This window comes from Myotis nattereri (genome assembly GCF_964212035.1).
Source record: "Myotis nattereri genome assembly, chromosome: 6".
Lineage (NCBI taxonomy): Eukaryota > Metazoa > Chordata > Mammalia > Chiroptera > Vespertilionidae > Myotis > Myotis nattereri.
In genome coordinates, this window is record NC_138081.1 from 90955205 (window position 1) to 90974700 (window position 19496).

General features: G+C 42.9%; 1 protein-coding gene across 1 annotated transcript in view; it reads left to right on the forward strand.

The window, feature by feature from the left end:
* PLEKHG1 (pleckstrin homology and RhoGEF domain containing G1) overlaps window positions 1-19496 on the forward strand; it is a 112683-nt gene that overhangs the window by 64404 nt on the left and 28783 nt on the right. The window contains exons 4-6 of the mRNA XM_081094267.1: window positions 10652-10721; window positions 14892-14938; window positions 19021-19171. Coding sequence (XP_080950393.1) covers window positions 10652-10721; window positions 14892-14938; window positions 19021-19171 — 268 coding nt within the window. The remainder of the gene's footprint in view (window positions 1-10651; window positions 10722-14891; window positions 14939-19020; window positions 19172-19496) is intronic.

The window sequence follows — 19496 nt, forward strand, 5'->3', positions numbered from 1 at the left end:
TTTGGCTATAAGCTGATGGCAGTAACTTTGTCTAGTGCTTACTTCAGAGGCCACAGAGCTTCCTGTGTGTGATCCCCTTGCAGGCCTCCCCTGGGCCTCTCTGACTCCACACTCATTGTGGCGTGATCGGGAAGGGTTTTCCACTCCCTGCAGTTCAAATCTTCATGCGTCTCCTAAGGTAAAGAAAGATCAGGATGGAGTGGCTGCCTGCGCTGGCAACATGGGGCCTTGGCCATGGAGCCCCGGCTGCAGCAGCTGGAAGACTGAGAAGACCTTTCTAGACCTGAACTGGTTCCCTGTTCTCTTCCCTTTGGCCTTCTCTCAGCGAGGAAGTCAGACGTATCTGAAATAACCGGAGTCAGAGTGAATGAGTGCCCAGATGATATGTGAGGCATCTGTGCAGGGCCACAATTATGTGAGCGTGTTCGTGCCTGTCCCTTCTGCAGATCACATTTACACAGCTTCCTGCACAGGCACTACCTCATTTCATCCTCTTAGCTCTCTGAGGGAGACCAGATGCACATCTCAGAGACTGGGTACCCACCTGTAGACGAGGCATCAGTGGTACTGAGTAGAAAGTTCTTTGCTCCAGGATGTAGAGTTGGAAACCCAGCCGAGCCTATTTTGAATTGTCAAATCTCTATTAGTGGTATTTTTGTTGTTGTTATTATTAGTGACTCAGTGCACAAAATTCGTGCAAGGGTCTTGGCCCCAGCCCCCGCCGACTGCCGCCACGGCTCCCGCCCGCAGCCACAGCAGCCGGGGGGGGGGGGGCCCCGAGGGGGGCCTCTGCCACCTCTAACGCAGCCCCCCGCCCACTGTGGCTTTGTCCGGAAGGATGTCTAGTCTAATTAGCATATTACACTTTTATTATTATAGATTATTATTATTTCATTATTATTATTTTCAAGAAAATCTTCTTATTAAACTTTTACAGTTGAGTTCTCTATACTATTATGTTCCTATTCACTTCTTTTTTCTTTCTCTTAAATCTGGAGTCTAAATTTAGAGCTCAGATGTCCTTGCTATTAGATTTGGTTAAATAAGAGGATGGGTGTGACTTTTTATGTGAATGCCTCTTATGAATCCTTTATTATAAACCACCCCACATCAATTGATTTCAAAGATATAGCTGCCCAGCAAATCTATGATTGGGGTTTGAAATAATTTTAAAGTTTCTATTATTAGTTCAGGTCCAGGTTTTTCAACATCATATAATATTATTGTGACCAACTAAGCAAGTTTTAAATCTGTAAAATTAAAGAGGCCAAAGAGGAAGTGGTTTTATACTGGCCTGAACAGTTCAACTGACTAGATTTTGTTTTTCAGGAAATATTTCCAAAATACAGAAAAGCATAGAGTAGTGTGATAAACACCCATGAACCATCCCCGCTCTATCAAAGCCTTTCCTTGTGCCATATTTGCTTTAGAAATTCTATAAAGCATAACAACATTACAAACAATGTTGAAGCACCATGAGTACTCCTCCCCACTGCATTTCACTCTGGGGAGAATGGCACAGTGATGATAGACCAGTTCTCCTGGCTGCGGACAAGGGAGGGAAACCTGAGATTGACAGTGTTTGCCAATTCCTATGGCGCAAACACTCCCACCCCAGCAGATTTCAAGCTCCTAACAAGACATCACTGAACATGGAATTAGGAATAAATATGCAGAATTGGCTCTGGCAAGCCAGTATAATCGGGCTTAATATGTCACTACAACTGTAACTACTATCCAAGACTTGGTGTTTCATTCCCAAGTATGATTTTGTGGCCGTGACTATATGTGTAAGCATTTATTTAAACTATGTAACGTGCTTTCACTCAGTTCAAGCATAGCATAAATTATGTCAATTTTTAAATACTTTTTCACTCAATGTTTTTAAGATTTATAGCTCTACTTTGTTTATTTTAACTGCTGCGTACTATTCCACTGGAGCAGTGGTCGGCAAACTCATTAGTCAACAGAGCCAAATATCAACAGTACAATGATTGAAATTTCTTTTGAGAGCCAAATTGTTTAAACTTAAACTATATAGGTAGGTACATTGTTATTAACTTAATTAGGGTACTCCTAAGGCTTAGGAAGAGCCACACTCAAGGGGCCAAAGAGCCGCATGTGGCTCGCGAGCTGCAGTTTGCTGACCACAGCTGGGGGAATACATTACTTTGCCTTTTGCCGATTACAGTAAGACCCAGCATCTTTCTTGTTTGTTGGCTCACATTCATTGCTTATCTGTCTGTTGGGATGTTTCTTTTGCATGTTATTGTATAGGAGTTGTTGATGAATTCTGCCTGGTGATCTTGTGAGCTGCAAATTATGTCCTCGTTAAGACTTGTGTTTTTTTTAACTTTCATTGTGGTTTCTTTGAAAAGTAGTTATATAATTCATAAGTTTGACTACACTAAATAAATATACTTTTTATAGAATGTGGGTTTTGTGTTGTGTTTAAAAAATTATCTTCTGTTCTCAGTTCATAAATTTATTTTTTCTGTAGAGCCTTAAAATCTTGCTCTTTATACATATCTTTAATCTAACTAAAATCGATAGAAGTATGGCATATGTTAGGAAGCCCAGATTCTTATTGTCAAATGGCTAGCCAATGGTCCCATCACCACAGGTTGAAAATACATCCTCTCCATGCTAATTTGTAGTTCTGCATTCTTTCCAAGTCAGGTTTGCATGTACACATGCGTCTGTGGCTGGGCTCTGTACTCTGTTTCGTTGGCCTATTTGATTATCCCTGACCCATATCAAATGTCCTAATTAGTAAGCCCACATTGCTCTTCTTCAGCATTGGCTTAGCTTTTCTGGACTCTGCACTGTCAAGTTCAATGAAGAACTCTGTTGGGATTTTTATTGAAATTGCACTAAATTTATAGATTAATTTTGGCAGAATTGACATCTTTACAATATTGAGTCATCCCATCCATAAACATAATCTCTTTAATCAAGCCTTTTAAAATGTTCTGTAATAGTGTTTTCTAATTTACCCATCATTTTCATACATGTCATTTTAAAATTTCTATTTTTTAATTGGCTTCTAGTGATGCTTTTGATTTTTATATGTTGATAATGTATCCAACTGACTTTCTAAACTTTCCCATTACTTATAATTGTGGTTTATAGATTTTATTTTTTTTCTGTACAGACAGTGGTATCTGAAAATGAGGATTTCTTTTTTGTCTTCCTTTATAATTCTACCCCTTATGTTTTTTTCTTGTCTTATTACTTTGACCAAGTCCACCACATAATGTTGATTAGATGTTGACATCCTTATCTTTTTTTACATTAGCAGGAATGCTTTAACCATTAGCAGGAATGTTTTACCATTAAGTGTGATGTTTGCTCTAGGATTTAGATAGACATTTCTTCCTATTTTGCTAAGATATTATTGTGAATGTATATTGGATTTTATAGAATGCTTAATATGCCTCTAAGAAAATTAGCATATGTCTTTCCTATTCATAATGTGGTAAATTATATTAATAGGCTTTCTGATTTGAATCATACATATATTACTGGAATAAACCAACCTGGTGATGATGTTTTATATATTTATACACTGATAAGTTTGATTTGTTTGTCTTTTTTTAAAGATTTTTTTCATTCATGTTCGTAAGTGACAATAGCATATCATTCTTTCCTTGTACTGTCATTGTTCAGTGTTGGTATATAACTAGATTTAAATTTTATTTCACAAGTATTCCAACATGAAATGTCTTGGAATGTAATTGAGACTTCATTTTTGTTTTCTTTTTTATGCCAAAATCTTGCTTTCTCTCCTAAACTCTATGATAGCCTAGATATTTAAGTTTCTGGTTTGGTGTCTGGAAGAAATCTCCAAATGGTCAGGAAACTAGGTCAGTCACCACACACACACACACACACACACACACACACACCACTTTCCCCATTTTAACTTGCCCCCCAAATCCCAAAAACTGTTTTTCACTGCTAATTAAAGAAGAAATGTCAACTACTGTATACAGCATCACTCTCTTGGAATAGAAAAGAGTTATCTAAACTGTAACTTGAATCTTTCTTTAAGAATAAAGAATGAGGAGCCCTGGCTAGGCTGGCTCAGTTGATTAGAGTGTCGTCCTACACCAAAAAGTTGTGGGTTTGATTCCCGGTAAGGGTACATACCCAGGTTGCGTATTTGATCCCCAGTTGGGGTGCATATGAGGCAACGAACTGATGTTTCTCTCTCACATCAGTGTTTCTCCCTGTGTCTCTCCTTCTCCCTTCCTCTCTAAAGTAAAAAAATAAAATATAAAAAGAATAAAGAGTGAGGAAATAGAAACCATTTCTCCATATGTGAATGAATGTTGGATTTTTAATTTACATTTTAGCAAATTAAAATCATCAGAGCTCCCTTCCTTCTTCAAAAGATGGAGTAAAAATATCCTTTCTCCTTCAACTCGTCTTCAATACCTACGTGAAATCACTACTGTGTGTAAAACGCTGGGCTAAGTCTAGTGGTATAGAGATTAATGACACCGTGGACAGCAGAGGCAGTAAGTCATGTAATCAAGGAGTGAACAAAATGCTTGGGGAATTCTGAGGAGCATGCAATTAATGTTATCTGGAGGAGCTAGTGAAAGCTTCACAGAGCAAATACCATATTCATATATCTTACAACAAAAAAGGGATTGGGGCCATGCTTTTTTTTCTCCCTTGAAATGTAATTTAGAGGATGAATCGGGGGATACATATCACAATAAGGCAAAAGAAGGGGGGGTGGGGCAGTTCTCTTTTCTTTTAGTGCGTTTTTATGCCACCACCATGTCTTTAACTTCTGCTCAGTGGTCGAAATATTTTTAGCCACAGGCTTCTTTCATGTGAACCTTTCAAGGCCAGTGCTACTGTATCAGTAAAATGAATGGCACATTTAGTACCGTTCCTCTCACCTGGTGTTCCGTTCCTACATGCGCCCCTGTGATGCCATGACCTACTTAGGTGGGTGGGAAACGGAGGTGGCTGCTGAGTCTATTGCAGAGCGGAAGGGGAGGGGCGGTGTTCCCGAATCTCGTTCAGTGTGAGGCAGTCCAATCTTCAAGGTCAAAATACTGTTCCCAACTTCAAGTTCACATCAGTGGTCAGAGAAAATTTTGTCTGTAATACGTTCTGCAAAAGAGAACAGTGTTTTCTCTAATTTCCCATCCAAACCAAGAACTTGAACTCAAGTTAAAAAAAATCGTATTTTCTTTTTTATAGCCCTACTCAAAAAGGAGAAAATATATGGAACAGTTAACTCCGGGAAAAGGGAAAATACCCCAAACCTGAATGTAGGATGACTCTAATTTTAGTTTTGAGAACAAAACACAATCCGTGAGTCACCCCTTCCTGCTAATGTCCACGTGGAGTTGCTCATTAGTTGCACTGATGCAGTGAGAAACCTAGTGCCCACCCCGCCAGGCTGTAACTCGAGAGGGACAGCCCTGCTTCCGGTCTTTATGGAGTGTCTTCACTGGCTGCTGCACCACGTCCCATGGCCCCATCTGTGCGCCCTTAGTACGTGGCACATTAATGTTATAGTTAGTCTTCCTTTTGTAGCTCCCACACTCCCTGTTGTTCACCAAACTCCAGCCACAGGGCTTCCTTTCTATACTTCGCTAAGAACACCCCAAGTTCCTTTTGTCCTGGACTCACAACCGGTTTCTTAAATGCCTGTCTCTTGTAGCCCTCCCTACGCTCAAGTATCACCTTCCACAGCTACTCCAACACCTTCCACCCTCACCCAGCCTCCGGTGCTCTTTGTTTCATATCATATAGTACAATGTCACATTATTATTTTCACATTTCTTATGAAGTGATAAGGTGCTATGGTGTGTAAATTTCTCCTGTAATTTCATTTAGGGATTCGTTTTTAGCAAAATGGGTTTTTAGTATTTGATTTTTTTGTGTAAAAGTACTTGACATGAGCCCTAACTGGTTTGGGTCAGTGGTTGAGCATCAGCCTGCGGACTGAAGGGTCCTGGGTTTGATTCCCGGTCAGGGCACATGCCTGGGGTTGTGGGCTCAATCCCCAGTAGAGGCATGCAGGAGGCAGCCAATCAATGATTCTCTCTCATCATTGATGTTTCCATCTCTCCCTCTCCCTTCCTCTCTGAAATCAATAAAAATATATTTTTTTAAAAAAAAAAAAAGAATACTTGACATGAGATGTACCCTCTTAACAAATTTGTAAGTGCGCAATACATTATTGTTCACTTGGGTACAATGTTGTACAGCAGATCTCTAAGATGCATTCATCTTGTTTAACTGAAACTATATGCCCATTGACCAGCAACTCCTCCATTTCCCACACCCCCAGCCCCTGGCAACCACCATTCTACCACCTCATTCTAGGAGTTTGACTATTTTAGATTCCTCATATAAGTGGAATCATGACAGTATTTGTCTTTCTGTGACTGGCTTAATTCATGTAGCATATGTCCTCAAGTTTCATTCATGTTAGGACATATTGCAGAATTTCCTTACTTTTTTTAAGGCTAAATGACACTTGATTGTATCTATGTTCCACATTTTAGATTTTTTATCCATTTATGGACATTTAGCTTGTTTCCACATCTTGGCTTTGTCTTTTGTTTATTTGTTTGTTTGTTTGTTTTGAGCTTTACTCTTGTTATTTAATTATTTTCTTTGGCTTTTTGTTAACAGTTGCAATGAACATGGGAGTGCTCATGTCTCTTCAATATCCTAATTTCAATTCTTTTGGATAAATGCCCCAAAGTAGAATTGGTGGACCATATGGGAGCTCCATTTTTTTATTTTTTTTTTTATTTTTAAAGAACCTCCATACTGCTTTCCATAGTAGCGACACCATTTTCTATTCCCACTAGCAGTGCACACAGGTTTCACTTCCTCACATCCTTGCCAACATTGTTGTCTTCTGTTTGATGTTGTGTTTTTTAGTTATTCAGTTATTAACTCTATCACCCCTGATGAGAACATCGTCACCATGTGACAGGGCCTTTGTCTATGTTCTTTACTCTCTAATCCCAGGACCTATAACAGTGCCCGACACAGGAGGCCTTCAGTAATGACTATGTTGAATGGAGAGCAAGCAAGGATGCTGGGCCAACTATATCAGGATGAGAGCCCTGATGACGAGGGAATGGGCGAGTTCCCATTTCGTCCTTCTCACTGTTCCCATTTTTAGTGTGTTTATCCGATTTTAGAAAAGAGTGGGAAAGGAGAGCTGGCCGAGTGACTCCCACAAGGCCCCCCATGTAGGCAGGTACCGTGCTGAAGGCACCATGATGTAGAGCCCAGCCCTCAGCTTTCTCAAGTCAATCAGGAAACAAATCTTTCAGTCAGTGTGTTTATAATGTAGTACAGAGCTGGCATTCAGAGCCCTGACACTAACCCCAGCCGAGGCCATTAATTATTAGCTGCGTGGCCTAAGGTAAGCCACCTCCTTTTTAAGGAGCCATGGTTTCCTCACCTTGCAATTAGGGGTTGGGACTGGAAGGTGTCTGAGCAACCTCCCAGATCTGTGGTTCTTAAGCAATTAGTGCCAGTTACTCATTCACCTGTGAGCTTTACCTAGAGCCTGGGTGGGTCCCCTAAGACACTTCCTCCTGCCAGCTAGTCAACTGTGGAGATGAAATTAAAGCTGCAAGGAGAGCTGGATGAGCATAACATTTAGAACTCAAGGAGCTAACTGTTGTCAAGGAGTATTTCTATTAAGCTATGAGAAGTGACATGATGAATTCTGCTCAAAATCCTTCTGTGCCCAGAAAGAGAATTAATATTGAAAGACTGGACGCAAAACCTACATCCAAAGCACGGCATCCTCCAGGAATGGGAACACTGGACCAGAAGCATGGCTTCTTCGGCTATTCTTTTTCTTCAACCTTTTATCTCCATCCAGTGTTTAGGTCCCAATGATTAACTTTCAACTGTCTTTAATTTACTCATATCCATCTTTTATTTATTGGAGCCAAACTGATGACATAGGCTAGGGAACAAGATCTCAAATGCGCCTATGAGATATTGATATAAATATCAGAACTATATTTTCCAAACTAAAAATAACCTTACAAAGGGAAGGTTTTTATGACAATATTAGGAAAGAATTTTCAAATTGGGACTCTCCTGAAACCATACATTTGGTAAAAGACCCTTTCAAAGTGCAAGAAAGACCAATAGATTTCAAAGTAATGGTATAGTAAGCACATTGGTATAATTTTAGACTCCAACAAACCCTAAGAAACTATGACTAATATCCAAGAGAGATATCCCCACTTATCTGAAAGGCTATTAAAATATTCCTCCCTTTTCTAATAACATATGTGTGTGAGGCAGGACTTTCCTCAATACTTCAACCAAGATAACAGATTGCAATAGATTGAATGCAGAAGCAGAGATGAGATTCTATCTGGGTTAAGGTAGACATTAGAGATTTGCAAAAATTTTTAAAAAATGCTACTCTTCTCACTAATTTTTTGTTTTGTTTTATAAAATCTATTTTTCACAGAAATTTATGTTAACATAATTATAATTATTATGAAGTGAATCGATGGATTTTTTTAAAAATGTTTTAATTTTTAATATAGAACATATCAATAGATAGAACCCACGTAAATATCTCTTCAGAGCGTAAAACAGTTCTGACACCAGCAGCTGGGAGGCGCTGCCTGGGAGCGAGCGCTGTACTTCTGCACAAAGTTTACGGTCGGCCCTGAGGTGTCTCACCTTCAAACAGAAAAGGACACATGAGGATCCTGGATATTTGGCGAGAGCCTCTAACATGAATGACAGAAGCAAACGTGATCAGAAAGAAAGGAGCTCGGCCATAACCAAGGAGCAGGAACAAAACGTCCAAAATAGTAACGACAATATCATCCTTGGAGATCAGAGGTTTTACCTCCTTAAATAAGAACAGACACATAGGAAGAGCTTTCTTTTAAAAAAGAAAAAAAACATCTGAAATGGTATCTAAGAAACAAGGTTTCCAGCACAGGCACTGGGTGAAGGGCGTCATCGGGATGGTGTTGGGGAGAGAACCCCTCAGACTCGGAGGGCCGCCTTTTCAGGTGGGAGCGGGAGGACAGAGGGACCAGGAGGTGGTCACCAGAAAAGAATGCACCAATAGATGATCTGATGTTTGCACACAGTGAGAGGAGAGTTACACTCTGGCGAAAAGTTCAAGGATAAATTAGTGGTGTGTACTTAGATACAAAGGAGAGAGAGAGAGAGAGAGAGAGAGAGAGAGAGAGAGAGAGAGAATTTTAACTCCAGGGAAACATGGTTAAGAAAGGAAATGTAATTATGGTGCCCTGCAAGGCTCATGAGAATAATATTTATAATGCAATAAAATCTAAAAATGTAAGCTCTGACTTTAATCAAATTTCATAACCGAACTCATTGAGAAGATGGGATGTGGGCAGGTTTAGGGAAATTCAGAAGTAAATACCATGCAAAACTGAAAATAATGAAAATGTGGCGTCAGCATGTTTAGAAACATGGGTACATGCAGCAGACACGGCTACAGTAGAACATGCTTCTAGATAGTGGCAATGAAGGTGGGAAACAGAACGCAAGGTTATTTAAGTTATTAAACATGTAGTGCACAGCTAATTAAACACTCAATATAGTAAAATATGTGTTAATACAGCAGTGCAATATGGAAATGCGTTAACATTTACACTGAGAATGCCCTTTGACCCAGCAATTCCATTTGTAGAATTTTATCCAACTACGCGAAATTAGTTAAATGAGTTATGCTATTTTTACCCAATGAAATATCATGCTGTTACTTCAAATAAGGAATTGTTTAAAAAATAATATAGATTTACATCTAAGAAAAGATCTTTTCTTCCCTAGCATATCTTTCCTCTAGGGCACAACCTTTGTTTAAAATTTTATATTTGTTAGTGTGATAGAATGTCCGACTCCTCCAATGGATTCCAAGCTCCAAGAGACCCAGGCCAGAGACTGTCTCTGTTTGCTCACTAATGTATTTGCTCTTGGTGCTTGCACAGTCCCTGGTGCGTGGAACGCTGTTTGATGAATGAATGCGTGTGTGTGAGCACCCATGGTGACAGTGAGACACACCGGGAAGACGTTAATGTTGGTCAGAGCTTATCTCTGAGTGGGAGAGTTACAGATCAGACCAAAGTTTAAATTCCTGTCCCGTCATGACCTTGGAAAGCCCCTTATCTGAGCCTTGGATATAATGACAATAGGTCCTCAGTTATCCAATTAAATGATGCCTTGTAAAGGCCATATAAATGTTTAAACGCCTAAGGCAGTGGTTCTCAACCCTCCTAATGCCGCGACCCTTTAATACAGTTCCTCATGTTGTGGTGACCCCCAACCATAAAATTATTTTCGTTGCTACTTCATAACTGTAATTTTGCTACTGTTATGAATCGTCATGTAAATATCTGATATGCAGGATGTATATTCATTGTTACAAATTGAACATAATTAAAGCATAGTGATTAAGCCCCCAAACAATATGTAATTATATATGTGTTTTCTGATGGTCTTACTCGACCCCTGTGAAAGGGTTGTTCGACCCCCAAAGGGGACGTGACCCACAGGTTGAGAACCGCTGGCCTAAGGTATATAAATTGCCCTCAACCATAAAACTACAATCTAATATTTCCTTTTTTGTTTGCTTGTTTATTAGTGGACTTTTGCAAGATTTGGAAAACTGTGAAAATGATCCTGTGGCCATAGCAGAATGTTTTGTGTCCAAGGTAAGCAGGGTTCGTTTTTCTGGGCCAACAACACAGATACAGAGCACAGATTGTTTTCATTTTACCATTAAAATGACCTGTTTGTTCCATGGTGGGTGAAGTTAGCCACTAATCTCACTCTGGCTTTTTTTTTTTTTTTTTTTTTTTATTGATTTTCCACAGAGAGGAAGGGAGAGAGATAGAGAGTTAGAAACATCGATGAGAGAGAAACATCGACCAGCTGCCTCCTGCACATCCCCCACTGGAGACGTGCCCGCAACCCAGGCACATGCCCTTGACCGGAATCGAACCTAGGACCCTTCAGTCCGCAGGCCGACGCTCTATCCACTGAGCCAAACCGGTTTCGGCGTCTTTTTTTTTTTTTTTTTTTTTTTTACCAACAAGGGGATAAATAGACTTTCCCCAATAAGTTAGGAAATATTAACTTAGTAGTTGTCCTGGAATTTGTATAGCAATTATATGATGTTACTCGGCTTTCATAGAGAAAATCTTTAAATTTGGGGAAATTAAGGAATAGAAGGATGTTAGAAAAATAAATAAATTTAAAATACTGCCGGACCAATTAGACTATAAATATTTTATGTATAATATATAGGGCACTAGCCGAGGCTATATAATTATCATTGAGGGGCTAAATAGAAGCAGAATTAATCTCTGACATCGTCACAATGTATTCTTATTTCCCTACATTTTTTCGTAACCTGCATTGATGGTTTAGGAAAACACAAGGAAAGGCCTTTGACTTTTAAAGCTTACATGGCAGTTGGTGCGTACTCTGTGCCCAGAGAGGAGATAGAATTCTGAAACATACAAGGCAACCCTTTCCAACATTATTTTCTGGACGTACATATAGAATCCGATCGTAAGTTTCTCTGAAAAATTCAACAGCTTTGTTTTGGAAAACCTCTAGCAGAAATGGTTTTGCCGCAAAACCTTGTGTGATTTCTGCAGTTGTGGTTTCACAGGTACAAAGGGTTAAGCAAAGCTCAGTGCTTTGGGATCAACCAAGAATTAGCACCTCTTCTCAAGCTCCAGAGTCTAAGGCCAGTCCAATGGGAACTCGGAGGTGTCCCCCCAGCCTGACCTGGCCCCAGGCTTGCCCCACGGGGTCATGTGCGACGGCTGCAGATCCATCCAGTGGCTTTGGACCCAAGCATAGCACTCTGGGTTGTGTGGCAGTGTGGTTCCTTAAAGGCAGCTGACGGCCTTGTACATAAAACACTCCTGACTTTGTGGGTGGGGTGGGTGTGGGCGTGTGAACTTGTGAAATGTTTGTGCACACATGGCTGCATACAGTTCCTTTCACAAGTTGCCTGTGTCGTAATTAATTCTCCTGAAGGGTGGGAATGGGAAAAATAGAAGGAAAATGAAAGCAGGAGAAATGGGTCAAAAGATATGCCAAGGATATCAAAGGAGATATGTTAAAGTAACCGCAGCACATAAACAACACCGAGGCTTTTGGAGACGTTTGGGCTTTTACTGGTAACTGTAATCACAAGTTGATTAAAGACGGTCCAGCATATGCTTAGCTCCGGCTTAATTATTCACATAAAAGTCTGTTTATGGGCCACGTTGCCAACTCCCAAATCTCATTTTTCATTGTAATGGTGCCAGGTTTAATTAGAAGACCGACTCGGGCCGTCCACACGCTCACATGTGAGCAGGGAACTGTGAGGGGGTGTTGGGTCCTGGCACGACCTGCCCCTCACTCAGCACCCTGACATTTAGAAGACGCTGCGCTTTCTGAAGCCCGAGCAGCTGCTCAGCTCCGCGAGGACGGAAAATTGCTTTAATTGAGAGGCCATTAATGAGAGAGGCAAAGCTGGCGGTTGACTTGGGCTTTCATCTGAAGCACTGGGGCCTGCACAGATTCACCTTTGACCTCGCGCTTGTGGTTTACAGAAATCCCTACTGACAACCGAGAGCCGTGCACAGGTCTCAGCTGCTGCTCCTTGCAGGGCAGAGTGCAGAGGCCATTCTCCCGAGGGACAGAGATGACGGTCCCTCCGGGCAGGCCAGGCTGCCCCCGCCCCCGGCTGAGCATTCCTCTGCTCGCGGGACTCTAGAAACACCCAGCGAAGACTTACCTCCATTTCCTGCCTTGACCTCCACCCTCTTTTCCATCCCTTATCTTGACTGTGACCTGGGCTGACCCTGGGTTACATTTAGCAAGGAGACAGTTTGTCTTCAGAGACCCAATGCCCCTATCAGCCTCCTCCTCTCCCTTGATGCGTGGCCTGCCTCCCATCACTGCCTTTCTCCCTCCAGTGCCCAGACATGCACACAGGTGTGCACCCCCCCCACACACACACACACACATACTTACTGAACGTGTCCCCAGGAAATGCTGGTATCCCATATTCGTATCAGGCCAATGTCACCTTACTCATGTGCTCTTTACACATGAAATCTTTTTCATTGTGTCCAGGGAAACTTTATAAAATAAAAATTTTTAAATCTAAGCCTACTTGAGTTTATCAGGAAGGATTCTAAATAAAAATTCATTTTAAATCAGAAAAAAAATGTATTTAAACCATTGAAGTTCTAAACAGTAAAATAAAAGGCACTATGGAGAATAATTCATTGGCCTTGAATTGTTTATTCTGACTCAGAGAGTTACAATAAAAAATATGAAAACCTAGCTTCTGCCCCCTTCCCCACCCATCTGCAAACCCCTTTCCCTCAGCCATCTAGGGAAACATTTGTCAAGGACCTTGAAATTGACCAAAAAGGTTATTGGGTGCCTACAGTAGAAAACCTCCCATTGCCTTCAATGGAAAAAAGCTTAGGACGGCTCCTTGGAGGAAATAAAGCCTTAGTTCAGTGTCAAAAGATGCTCAGTGGCTCTCCAGTGAAAAAAGTGGGGAAGACAGACAGTGGGCAGACACACACAGCTCCTTTCATTGGCTTTGAATTAAATTACAAGTCTGTCGATTACAGATCACGGATAGCAATAAAGGATCTTGGCCACAGACATGCCAATGGATACTGTCCCGTAGAGAGAAGGTTGATTTCTTTACTCACCCATCTCTACAGAAAAAGCCACTTTTGTGTCTTTTGTAAACTTATTTCAGCATTCCTCACTGATCAAAGTGTGATGCTTTTATTTCTTCTTTGACCCAGTTGTAATATCTTACCACCTTCCTCATTCATTAAGAGGGTAAATAAAATCTTTGACAGTGTTCATATTATATGTGTGTGAAAGTCATGGTTCTACCTTTTAAAACAATTATCCTTTAAGAGCAAGAAGTATTGATTGAATATTTCCCCATATTTGATTGGATGGCTAAACATCTGAAAGATTAAGACATACTAGGGAGCATGGAATGTGACCATAGCAAAAGGCAAGAAACCCACAATGGTTAGTCAGACATACTGCACTGAGGCATTGCTAACATGCCGTACAGATCCGTACAGATGGGAAGACTTAGATCCAGCTGTCAAATAATTTCCAGCTTAGCCGAGGAGCGGGGATTCAGTGGTTCAACAAGTAGATCCCAGATGAGCACAATATGGCACCTATGCTGCAGGAACGCACAGCCTGGAGTGGGAGATAGACAGGCACACGGACCATGTCACTATCCTTTGGGAAATGGCACAAGAAAGGTGGTAAGTCTTGGATTTTGTGGAAGCCCAGAGCAGGAGCGGTTGGCTCAGACCAAAAGCTTAAGGAAGGCGCCTTGGAGGAAATAAAGCCTTAGTTCAATGTCAAAGGATGCCCAGTGGCTCTCCGGTGAAAATGGTGGGGAAGACAGTGGGCAGAGATAACTGCAGACAAGCCGCTGCTTTCTCATACCCTGCACATGCTTCTCGCATGACATTTAAATCACCCACTTCTGTTTCTCTCCCACACTGCAACTCCACCGAAGGTCTATGAGCACCGGGGCAGAAACCTTCTGTCCCCCCTCTTCCTTTTTTCCCCCTCTTCAAATTTCCCTAACACGGCAGATGCTTGATGAGTGTTTATTGAACTCAAGTGCATGTGGATTCTAGATATGACACAAAGTGGATAAAAAGGCGCAGATGTTTGCCACAAGGGCTCAGGAGGCGGGCTCATGTTGTCGGTGAAACAGATTTAAAGGCTTGTGGGCTGTTTATTTGTATTGTTTTTAAGTGGCTGATGATGTCTCTGCTGTTTTGCCTATGAAAGTCTCTTTTGTTGCCTTGCAGAGTGAAGATTTCCACATTTACACCCAGTATTGCACGAACTACCCGAGGTAGGCTGTGGGGGTGCGCGGCCATGTTTTCCTTCACTTTCAGATCGTCTCGAATCAGTCCGTCCAGTGGATGTTGGTGTCGGGCGTTATGTGGCTGGCACTGTGCTGAATGCTTTGGGAAAAGTGGAAAACCCGCTGAGCCCGGATCCCAGGGGTGCCCCACGCTGGTCCGTTCAGGCTTTGGGCTCCCAGGAGAGCTGCTGTAGGGAAGATCATGAAAGACCCTCCAAGAGACCGAAAAGATTGCGAGGTGCCCTTCCGCGGAAAACCGAATAAACCCGTCTTTTTTGCTAGACGTCTTGTCTAGTAACTCTTTTGTATGTGTGCCAGGTTCCTAAAAATCTCCGAAGGACTACCACTGAGTGTATATAATCTGGCTGTTTTTTGCTGTCAGTTCTATGAACTAGGTAAGTTTTATGGAGTTCAAAGAAAGGAAAGATCATCAGTTTAGGAGAGAAGAGAGGACTCACGACCTCACCTGGATCACAGCTTCTGTGTTGCTTACTTGGGGAGCGCTGGCTGGGCTGTTTAGGGAGCAGCCCCTAGATCAGTGGTCGGCAAACCACGGCTCGCAAGCCACATGCGGCTCTTTGCCCCCTTGAGTGTGGCTCTTCCACAAAATACCAACTTCTGCGCATGGGCCACGAAGTTTCAATCGCACTGTACATGCACGCCCGCACGTGGTATTTTGTGGAAAAGCCACACTCAAGGGGCCAAAGAGCCACATGTGGCTCGTGAGCCGCAGTTTGCCAACCACCGCCCTAGACCATCTGTTGACCATTTCAGTAAGGCCTAAGACCATGGGTCACACTGACAGAATTTCTTTTTTGTGCAAAAGACACTTATTGAGCACTGACTGGTTCCTAATCACTGTGCATAATGCTGTAAATAGAAATGTTGCTGAATTTAACTTTCACAGCTGCCCAGCGATATCCACGGATTAAAACAAAGCAGATCAGCCATCACAGTGTGGGCCCACAGTAGGTCCTCAGCCTGTGCCAGCTCACCACCAGCTGCCCCATCCCCCTCATGGGTGAAGCAGTGAGGCTCCGATGGATTTAGTGATTTTACAAGGGTCAATAGTTCGTGAGTGGCCCCAAGAGGATTCTCTAGCCTCACGGCTCATGCCACTACATCTTTGTAGAGTTTCTGGAACTTTCTGAACCCCCACCCCAACCCCCATGCCTTTCGATGGTCAGTTTTCCCACATGATCCTTGAGTTGTTATGCCAGGGGCCAGACAGGAAGGTGAGAGCCGGGGAGGTTTTATACGCTCCGTGGCCAGTCGTGGTAGAGACTTGTCCCTGAGAGTCAAGTGGGTGGTGGGCCCCACGGGGAAGAGCAGCCAGCAGGCTGAGCCCCTAATGCTGCCACCGTAGGAAGAACGAATGGCGCCCCTGCTCCAGTGGCCCTGGAAAGCCAGTGTGGAGTCAAAGGATATCGGACTGTGGCGATCCATTCGGTGGGTGGCCAGCCATACCTTTCCCAGGTTTCCCTAAAAACCAAACCAAGCAAACAGTTACCTGCAGATTGGCACCTTTATCACACATGCATGTCTGTAGACCCACCCACAGTTCACACAGTTTCACTTAAGCAATGTTCTCTCCTAGAGTTTCCACATCTATGCGGAGGGTATCAGGAAACTGTAGGATGCCCCAACTAAATCCATGGTGCTTAGGGTGAAAGCCAGCATTGTCCCACACCCTCATTCAGAGAAATCACAGGATCAACTTCTCAAAACTTCGTCCTGAGGGAAAGGAAAAGCCACCCAAACTGTAGAACCAACAGAGCTCTGGACCCAATGATGGGGCTCAGGGGCACTGGGGGGGCGGGGGGGGGGGAGGAGATTCCTTCTGTATAAATCTTATTCAAACATGTCATTTGGAGAAAGAACTTCTGAATTTGTAATTTGGGGAGTTTATATATTAGGATTTTTTTGACTTAGTAATAAGAAAGGAGAGTACAAAATAAAGGCTTCTTTCTTCAGGGTCAAGGGAAAGGCAGAATCATTGGTGCCGGAACGTTTTTAAGAGTCTGTCACTCATGGAGCGTGGTCTCCAGCTCAGTGCACGTTGATAAGAAATAGGAGCTATATCCCTTGCCTCAGGCAGTTTCTAGCCTTCTGAGGGTCAGAACCCAGTTGAATGCAGTAGTGGAAGAGCGAGTTAGAGAAGATCAAATTAATGAACACAAATGAGTACAGTGCAATCTCAGTAACGTGCAATAGGAACAAAACATACTGATATGAAGAGGTCGCACATCCCAGTGAGCTGAGTTAGGGACACTTGGGAGACGTGATTTCTTATTTTGAAGAAAACAATGTGTTAGCGATGCCTCAAAGACATTCTCAGAAGAAAAATTTTAAAGGCATTCTCAGTGAAGCAGACACATCCAGTTCTTGCCCGATTCTGTGTTTTCATCTTCATAGAAGTTTTCCTCTCATCCCCTTGTCTCCTCTCGTCCCCTTGTCTCCAGTTTGCTCCTAAGGCCCGAGCTTCCCTTTCCTGTCTTAAGCCAAGAGTGCCAGGTGTTTCGGCCCATCTGACAACTTTTCTTCCCCTCAGATCCAAGGCTGGTGATATTAAATGTCACCAGCGCCTCTTGACAGATGTCCACCTTCTTCATACCAGTCACACCCCAGTGATTTCCCTGGGAAGGGGCACGGACGGGCCTCCCTCTCTCCCCCGGGGCTGCCCGGACACAGTTGGGTGATTGTCCTCAGATGTCCCCCTGTGCCCTGGAGCGCAGACTGCTCACAAGTGCCTTACCCGTGGACAAGAGCTCCAGCCTTCTGATGGCCAATGGCCACTGAGCAGCTGATTCTGACTCTCAGGAGCCTGATAAAAGTCCCCCGGTTACATGATAAAAAGAGTTTTTTAGGGGGAAACAAACCTACCTGAATAGATATTTGTCAGAGCAGATGGCTCCAAAGGGATCCTAATAGCTTCATGGGGAGACCTGCATTTCCAAGGAGTTCTGTTTTGTTGTTTGGCTCTGTCTGATTTTCTAAATTAATCCTGAAAACAGATTACTGACTTGGGGAGAAATTACTTCCACCTGCTTCCTTCTAAGTTATGAGACCTAATATTTTAATTTATGTGTGTGTGTGACTACACAAGCCCACTAGCTTGCTTTATTTATGAGATTTGAGCATTGTTTCAACCATTCCCCTGGGATACTTGGGAGCCACCCATATATATATATTTTTTTTTAATTGATTTCTAAGAGGAAGGGAGAGGGAGGGAGAGATAGAAACATCTATGATGAGAGAGAATCATTGAAGGAATCATTGATCAGCTGCCTCCTGCCACGACCCCCACTAGAAATCAAGCCTGTAACTCGGTCATGTGCCCTGACTGGGAATCAAACCATGACCTCCTGGTTCATAGGCCGACGCTCAACCACTGAGCCACAAAGGCCGGGCTGGGAGCCATCCTTATTACCTCTGGGGGAGCTGGGATGGAGAAGGCATCCTGACCCTCTTTTTTAATACACCCCTGAGCTGCACTCCTTACGGAGCAAGGCTATCCAACTGTTTCAGAAGTGTCTTTAGAATAAGCAGAGCCACATGGAGGCGCAAAGAGGGTCTGTTCAGAGATGCTCAAAGGGAAGTTGACCTGCGGGACCAGGTCTCTGAAGACTTGCGCTTAATGCCATGCAGTCTGTGCATCATACAAAGACGACCAGCAGAGGGGCAACAATGTCCACCATGGGCTGGATGTGCGGGGCGAGGGGCTCCTCTTTCTCAGTACAGAGGTGCCCCCTCCTTGCCCTCTAACCTGTGGAAACTGAATACAGATGTGTGGTTTGAGCAGATGGGGTTCAATTGCTAAGCCATGTGTCCTCGTAGGGGCCAAATCTCTGGAAGGAAGGAGCTTGCTGCTTAGAGGCATGTGTCTATGGGTGGCCATCGCTGTTGGGGTGTCTTTCTCTAACTCACCCACCCAGAGGGGCAGCTTTGTCTCACTTACCCAGAGGCCTTCTTGTCTAGCTATGGCTCTGTTGCTTCCCTGCCATGTAAAATTTGAAGACCCGTGTTAAGCGTTACAATTTAGATAAAAATCTTTCTTCTTCTTCTTGCAGATCTGTGGCTGTGCTAACTGAGTGCATGAGGAACAAGACCCTGGCCAAGTTCTTCAGGGAACGTCAGGAAACTCTGAAACACTCACTGCCTCTGGGGTCCTATCTCTTGAAACCAGTTCAGCGGATTCTCAAGTATCACCTCCTTTTGCATGTAAGTTTTCAGCCTGCTCTTGAGTTCGTTCCAGAGGATGGGGATTTGTGTGTGTATATTAGATTTAGGGGGAAAAACATCAGAAAAGGCTGGGGACATATGGAAACGTTTTTCCACACTCATACTTTACAACTGACTAATCTGCTTTGAGGAATTAGAGATATTTATGTTCGAGGCCTGCCGCCCCATTGACAGCAGCTAAGTACAGATTCAGTGTAGTTCTGATCTGCCGGGCTCAGGAGCACCTCATGCTGGCAGTGACGGTTCCAGGCAGCGAGCGATCATCATAATGAAAAACAGGTTTCTTGTGTTTTATTTTACTTCC